General features: G+C 29.4%; 1 protein-coding gene across 1 annotated transcript; it reads left to right on the top strand.

Annotated features, from left to right (window-relative positions):
* Positions 1–1,840: 1,840 nt before the first annotated feature.
* On the top strand, positions 1,841–3,949 carry LOC106681570 (uncharacterized). Its single transcript, XM_014421930.2, has 2 exons — positions 1,841–2,293; positions 3,563–3,949. The coding sequence occupies exons 1-2, from the start codon at positions 1,931–1,933 to the stop codon at positions 3,851–3,853; spliced, it is 654 nt and encodes a 217-aa protein (XP_014277416.1). The 5' UTR covers positions 1,841–1,930; the 3' UTR covers positions 3,854–3,949.
* Positions 3,950–8,500: the final 4,551 nt, after the last annotated feature.

Raw genomic sequence — 8,500 nt, 5'->3', positions numbered from 1 at the left:
TAACATAAGGGTCTGGAAGGAAGGTTATAAACATAAAGGCTTATACAACAAGTTGCTGAGAAAATCCGCTAGGGGCTCTTATGCATTTAACGTTTAACATGACTTTAAATAGGGCTGCTCACAATCTTATAGTTATAACATTTAACATGGCAAAACATTTTACATTTAACACAACATCATGAATACCCTTAATATATATAAGGAGCGTCAAAGATTTTACGGAGGATTTTGGATTTTAAGGATTAGATACGGGAGAAATTTGATGGTTTGGTGGAACCCCAAAGCTCAATTCCGTTTGTCCAAATTGGTCTGATTATCATTACTACAGGTATTCTAAAAAGAAAAAAATAAGGTAATTTCTTCCAGTCAAAATTAGTAGAAATTGCGCAAATACATTAAATAAATGATCCAAGAAGCTAATCATAAGAGATTACTCTCTTATAAAAATTATATAACTCAGAACTTACCTATAATTGTTTTAAACTAAATTAATGAGTTCAGTTAATACCGATAACACCAAGTTATATTCTAAGAATCATATTGAATCCAAAAACAATACCGGTTCACGATGTGAAACGATTTCGCCTTTTCAGGGACATTTTTGAAAAATAGTTGTCCAGTTCATCTCTAAATTCCTTATCAATATTAGTATTTAATGTTAGCATCAATATTCAATTAAATATTTATACACTCAATTAAATTAGGTCTATTCAAAAAGCCAGTTCTGACAGTTAAAAGCAGGTTTCGTATTCTGACGATACCGGTACCTGTCAATTAAACTGTCAGAAATTTTTTGCTACCAGTGCTGCTGATTCTGGTCATTATTTTTCACCTTAGAGGGTAATTGACGGGGATCGGGGATTTCGGGTAAAATGGTTTTACTTACATACATGTAGGCGTGATAATACAATGTCGCACGGTAAAAACCTCAAAATCAACAATTGTAAGTTCCCATTCTCCTGCCAATTCAATTCCTGGTAAGTTATTTTAATCGTGCCCTATACGTTGACCGAGGCCCTCTGATTCTTATGCACCATACCTCCTAAATTTGTATCTGTATAAACATATCTCTACACTTAATAACAACCTGTACTTCATCTTAGGTATAATTTTAATAAAAGAGAAGTCGATTGGAGGTGGGCTCAAGAGAGAAAATCACATAAATTTTATTGCATGTATTGTTTTTATAATATTTACTGTATAGATTAATTACTGACTTATGCTTTTTCGCTTGACTTCACACCAACCAACTTTTTGATTACATCTACGTATGGTCAATGATATCTTCACCATCACAATTTTATTGAATTGGACGAAAACTGTCACATATGTTGATACACTAAAAAAAAAGACAAATTGCCAACTAGAATGAAGAGTCCGGTATTTTCTACTTATGACTATTATTACTATAATTTTATCATTTGTAAACATGTATTTTTGGTTTTTAAATATACAAATTTATATTGGATTGGATTTTATTTTATTCTTATCATTTCAGTGTTGTTTAAAATAACACAAGTAAAAATGTGTACGAATCATCTTTTCTATGCTATGTTATTTCAATACATGTCGCGTCTTTCACCAAACGCCTAGAATATACATGCATCCAATATGTATAGAAGTGCTGCAAAGTTGAAAAATAAATCTTTTTTAATGGAATTATTTATTAGGAGTGGTAAATGTTAAATTAAACTTTAAATCATATATTTGATGTTTTATCAATTTTGTAAAATTTATCCATAGCTGAACGCGACATCAATGACGTCATCTTATGGAACTTGAGAGCTTATATGAAAATAGGAGCTCTTTGTAATTTTGAATTTTGTAACGTAACGTAACTTAAACACAAAAGTGCAGTACCTAGAACAGTAAGTTTGGATCATTGTTATGACCTCGATTATGAACTGATTTTAAACATTTGATTTATAATATGTGCGAAGTGCGAAGAGTATTTCATAATGTTAACTCGGATTCAAATACTGCTCTTCCATTATCATCGATTAAAAAACCTGTTGTTAAATTTTGTGATCAATTAAATAGTGAAAACATTGAACAAGAAATACCACCAACTAAAGAATCACTACCATCTAATGTACTTGACGAAAATGGAAGAACAAAGAAGAATCTCAATGCAAAGAAAAATCATAAGAGTTTACAAAATGATTTTTCTGAACCCCGGCTTCTTACTTCATTAAAAATAATTGAGAGTATTACAAGCCTAGGTCAGGATATCAATAAGGGAAAGCTACCAAAACAGAAGTCTCGAGCAAGTAGTGGGGAAAGGAAGAAAAAGGTACTATTGTTTTCTCATGTCATAGATATTTAGCTTATAGTGATTTATTATTTATAAATTCCAGAATGAAAGTTCATCCATTACATTATTTTAATAAGTTATTATAATATTTTGGATTAGTAGTTTTGATTTGTTCTACCCAGTGTAAGAAAACATTCCGGTTCAAAATTAATTCATAAGAGATTTTACTTGGTATTGAATGTACAGGGTGATCTTACAAATTTGGAAAGATTAGGTGAGGACAAAGTGAATAAAAATGATATTTTGACAACTTAGTTTTTCTAAGTTTGAGTTATTTAATCAAATTATTTTATTATGTTAAATGTAGAAAAAGATTGCTAGTTTAAAGCGATTTTTCTTTCCATTACAATGCTATTTATGGAAAGTAGTAGTACCCTTTGCACTGCATTTGACAATTTACTGTTTTGAAAAATTGTCTAGAGCAGTAATGTCTTCTGTAAAACAGCTTCAACGGAAGAACAATAGAATCCTTGAATATCACATTTAACCGGACAGTGAAGAACAAAACCATCTATTTGAGAATTAAAATGGCTTGAGATTGAATTGATCATCCTGTTTTGTGTTATTATCTACTCAATTAAATAACAAATCTAACCAATATTTTAAAAAAAATTATTACACATTTTTGTTACTTCAAAATTATATTATAAATTTTATAAAATAAAGCTAGCATGTGATTGTAAGTAAAAAAAATAAACTTATAAAAACTCATTGAACTCATTGAACAGATTAGTGACTATCATTGAAGCTCTTCCTAATAAATATTCTCAATGTACTGTGTGAGTACTATACTTTTTTTTATAAAAAAATAAATTTTAAACAAATCAGTACTATTTCTGAAATTGATTTTTAATAAACAAAATTTGTTATAGTATTATTTTGTAAGAGAATTTAAAAAATCACATTTACAATACATTGCTTATGCTGTGATGCCTTCTAATTAAGAAAAAAAAAATTATATCATTTAACAAAAAATATAAAAATAAATAAATGAAGTTCTAGAGATATCTCTAATGAATTCTCAACATCAGAAAAAATATATGTATATATTCAATAAACGATGGTTGAGTGACTTCATCCGTAGATGATATTTTAAACAGATTTAATATATAGGCCATCTAAATTTAATTAAAATTAATTATAATGAGCTTGAAGACAATAACTTGTGTATTTTTGATCCTTGTTTTTAAATTTACTTTTAGAACTATAATTACTCATAATTTATAGTCTTACAATTTTTTGTTTCAGGCTTCAAGTAAAGTAAATATACCTTTTGAAGAGCGAGTGTACAGAGGATTGATTGAATTGCAAGTCACTGATGAAGATTTAGGTTTGCGCACTCACGTACCAACAAGAAGGAAAGAATTTATCAAAAACAAGGAGCCTGAACCAGTTCTCTCAAATTTCTATAAACCAAAATTCGACCAAGAGTATATCATCAAACCGGGGGTTCCAAAATTTGAAATTAATCCTATCTTTGTTACAGACATTCCTTCTATTTTAGCCGCAACAAAAAAATGGGAACCTGAAAAACATTAGTTAATCAATAATTTTGTATGCATTACTGATCTGTATTCAAGGATTTTTAGTTTTAATAATTTTTAAATTGTGTGTAAATATAACTTTAATAAAGTTTTTGTATATATATATATTTATATTAACATTGTATAAAATAAATTTTTCAATGAACAGTTCTTTTAAGAAGAGAATCAAACATGAATGTTATGAGTTTTTAATGAATTGTATATTTGTATATTATGTTGTTGACGAGTGATCTTTTTAAATCTGATGTATTTAATAAATTGATGAAGGGAAGGATGTATTTTAAAATATTTTTGGAAAAGAATTATTTTCTCTTGTTTTATGTAATTTTTGAATTTTATTATGAATCATTATTAAATAATGCTTATAATAAAATTCATGAAATTAATTTAATAAAATTACAATTGTTGTCTCATGTTTCATGTTATTTTTTAATTTTATAAAGAACCATTGTTAAATAAAACTTATAATAAAATCCATTGTTTGAATAATATTCATGAAATTAATTTAATAAAATTGCAATTGTCTCCTGTTTTGTGTAATTTTTGATTTTATTCAATAAATCATTGTTAAATACTTCTCATAATTTATTGAAATGTTTTCACAAAACTTTATAGTATGGTGCATGGTTAGTGAGGAACACAAAATGCTTTGAAAAAAATATTCTATGAAAGAGCTATATTCAATCAATTCTAATCCCCTGAGTGATAAGTATTCAAGTAAACCAATCTTAGTCGACTTTTGCTGGTCTACTGTTTAGTATAGTATTTATATTATAGATATCTATCTTGGGATGTAGTATGTTGGCCGTTCGCCATGAATCGGAGGCTTGTACAAATGCTCGGTAAACAAAGAGCAGACCATCCATATGTCAGTGTTATTCAGAGAGGCAAGCCTGGTGGACGTACAAGTGGTTTCAGCCATTGCACTGGGATTATATTAATTTTATTACAAAAAAATGGAAATGAAAGGAAATTAAATATAAATAAGTAAGATTAAATATACAACTTATTATAAACAGTAACAACAAACACGATCTGTGTCCAAAAAACCGAATCTCAACGGATCGGCAACGAGCTTAGGCCAACTCGTGCAAGCCACCCATCCACGTGCTCGCGCATGCTTGAGTTCACCATGGCTTGGCCAACATGTTGAGGCCCCTTAAGGATTAATTAGTATTTTTACCCCCTTCCTGGGTATCTCATTAGAAGAGAGTTATCCCACAGGTTTCAAACCTATTCTTACTGGAGTGGGGTGGTAGAGATTTCATTCCGAGGGGCTGCCATGAAATGCAGTCAACTTCCCTCACCAGAATCAAACCACTGCTCTTTAGTTATAATATAATTAGATTGCTAAGGTGACACACTCTCGCTCTACAAGTATGACCTGAATAGAATAGCCTGCAAAACGTTTTTAATCATTTGATGTGAAGTATGAATTTATATTTAAGATGGTCTTTGAGAATGGCCAAATTGTTGACTTTTAAAGAAATAATAAAGAGTGTTTTGAGACTTAACTTGGATACAGTTTATTTTATTTAAACAATACTTATCTATTTATGAAGTATATAGTAAGGGGAAGTATATTAGTTGTGAATTAAGAATCTCAGTTTTTACTTCAGAAATACACATTTTAAGTTTTCTTGAGTCTGAGTCTAAATAACCAAGTATCACAAAACTTTGTGTATGTGTAGTGGCCAGTGAGGCCTTGGGCAACAGAAAGCACAGAGGCTGGTATTAGAGAGTACCACTTAGGGCTATGGGCTCTTGAGTAATCCAAGTGAGGAGTAACATTTAAACTTCTACCGAACCTTACGCCACCAAAATAGGTCACTATCTCATTTGGCCATGTCAGAGAGAGCACTAGAAATCGAACCTTTCTTAAGCATTCTTGTCTTTTCTTCTCACATCATTCACCTACGAGGATATTTCATCTTTCTGCTTACTCTCATTGACTTTGTCACATGGCTAACTGCATTCTTTACTTGTTAAAACCAATTAGTAATATAATACTTTTAAACTGTTGTTGAATTAAATATAATTTAAGAAAGGAAAATAAACAAATTTACTCCAAATTTTTTCTAGAATCTGTTAAGAACGGTGAATTATTTATCATTAATTAGCAATTATTTCATTGATAATTAATTGATTATCATGCAATTAAAAGTAATTGTAATTGTAAATACTTAATGTCAAATGGCTCTAAAATAATAATCAAATAATATGGTGGTAAAAAGAAAGATGAGAAAAAAGAGAATAAACGAAAAGCACCAACCTGCTGGGAATTGGTGGAAAATCCAAGTACATTATGTGTACTGCGTGCAGTGGCATTCTGAGTTAAAAAGAAGTACATTGGAAAAGATGTTGAAGCTACCAGAAGGTCAAGAATATGTTACAACTTAGATGAGTAAAAATAGTAAAAAAACTTCATATCATTGGGAATGCCAATTACAAATATAGTAATTGTCATTAATTTACGCAATTACAGTAATTGTAACTGTAATCTTACAATTACTTTAGTGTAATTTGCTATCCAATTTCAACAGTGTAACCCCTCAAAAAACGGTTATTTTCAGACATGCATGAAATCTTAGCAATAAGAGTAATCTATACAATGCAAAACTATAATATCTCAAAATATTTTTTCTACATAGATTTTATGACACATGTTTTACTATGATTCTGTGTTTTACTGTATAGATCTTAGCCCTTATGGCTAAGATTGCATGCAATCATTTTTTGAAGTGTCACAAACACTCTTGAACAGGGATATCCGATTGTTCTTCAGAGTCCCCATTTTTGAAGTTTTGTACCATTTGAGAGTTATATTAGTGTAATTATAGAGCAACTTTGCTCATGTAATTGAAGATGAAAATAAATACTCAAGTAATAATTCCTACTTAACTCTCTGTTTCACAACCATAGTTCAAGAAAAAATACTTCCTTAAAACGTTTCATATTTTTAGAGTAGTAGTGATATAGTTTTATTTCTTAATTATGGTAAATAACTTTTTTTAGGGCCAAGACTAATAAATAACTTATTAATAAAACAACTTATTTTTAATGATGAAGTAATCTGAAACTACATATTGGCGAGATCTAGTGGCACACACCTGAACTCACTTTTCCCGCTCACTAGCGCCCCTAGCAAGAAATCGGTTATCCACTTCAAGCTACATCAATATGTAAATATCTTTAAAAATTAGACTTTTTACTTGTTTAATTAGAAATCACCAATAAAAAAAAATGCACAGAGATGTTCTGGGTAAACCAAAATAAATTTTTTTGTTTTAGGAAAGCTCTGTAATTTACCATTATATGAAAAAATTCACTCTGAGCCAAAATTGTGAAATATTTTAAGGAAGAATACGAAATTTAAACTTATTTGGGTCATATAACTTCTTGTAACTGATTTTTAGAGTTTCGAAGTTTGTTGTTAACTTCAGAACTAATTTTGTTTATTGGATACAATTATTGATCTGGATGAAAAATAATTTTTTCTGAAATGGAGAAAATGTGTTTTGATTTTAAGAGCTCTTCATATAAGGTATTTTGTCATGTGTGAATTAATGGTTTTAATATATATTTTTTTTATTATACAAAATTTATATAACATCATAATGAGTAAGGAGGTAGATAGATGTAATAAATGGGCCATTAAAATGTTTAGATTTATTGACTTCAATTAAGTAGTTTGTTTAGTTTTATCCTTCAATACAAAAGTATGTTCATTGATGGTTTAAACATTAAAATGTTTATTATTGTCAGTATGTACTTGATGTATTAATACTTGTGAATTATTTTTCCTTTTTAGTGGCTTTATTTTTTAAAGTTTCGAGTTTCTTTCCTTATCTGGGGGAACACATTCCATTTTTCCTTGTTTTTTTATTATGTTAAGGAAAACTTATATTTAGTCTTAATTTTATATGAAAAGTTTTTCCTCTTTAACTCAAAGAATTTACAGAATTGGGGTAGACTGGATCTTTTTTCTTAAATAACCCTTTTATCTGTTGCCAACTTCTTGATTTCACTTAGTAATTCCTCTGTTCCTTGCCAGATCCGATATGAGGCCTTCTCACTCTTTCCTTGGTCATCACTATAACCTACAACCCATCTGCTCTCCTACAGAGCAGTGTGGCCATTTAGATATTAATGCATCATGACTGTTAATTGTGATTAATATAATAAATTCCACTGTGTTTAATGAGTACCATTGCAGGGACTAATTTAATTAAAATATGACAACTGAATACATTACTGAGCAAGTATTGATGTGCACCAACTTTTGAAAGAAAGGTGCCTATATCTTTGCATCAATAGCATAAACTAACTTTACAGCCAGAAATATCTTCCTATGACCTATCGGAATAAATCACCCTTTCTTCAGGACTGTCTCTGCCCCCCCCCCAACCCATCATAGTTGCCACCCAGTATCTTATTTTATTTATAACTATTAATTCATAAATTTGTTCTTTTTTTTTTTTTTTTCCTTCCCCGTATTGTTTTTGTTTTATGTACATCTCCTGTATTTTTTAACTGTATATTTTACGTATTTTTATATAAAAAATTTTTACTCTTGCCATTGTTACTTATTTTTATTCTTATTATTGTATTTTTATTCTTATCATTGTATCATTTTGTATCT

Source organism: Halyomorpha halys, unplaced genomic scaffold, assembly GCF_000696795.3.
Source record: "Halyomorpha halys isolate HHAL.00 unplaced genomic scaffold, Hhal_1.1 Scaffold349.1, whole genome shotgun sequence".
In the NCBI taxonomy this organism is placed as follows: Eukaryota; Metazoa; Arthropoda; class Insecta; order Hemiptera; family Pentatomidae; genus Halyomorpha; species Halyomorpha halys.
Note: the sequence above shows the minus strand (reverse complement) of the source record. Positions and strands in the feature narration are given on the sequence as shown.

Bases quoted from the DNA above. Each gene is read 5' to 3' on its own strand.
- LOC106681570 (XM_014421930.2), top strand. From the start codon at position 1,931: ATGTGCGAAGTGCGAAGAGTATTTCATAATGTTAACTCGGATTCAAAT. The intron at 2,294-3,562 runs GTACTATTGTTT...TTTTTGTTTCAG, and splicing joins GTGGGGAAAGGAAGAAAAAG to GCTTCAAGTAAAGTAAATAT.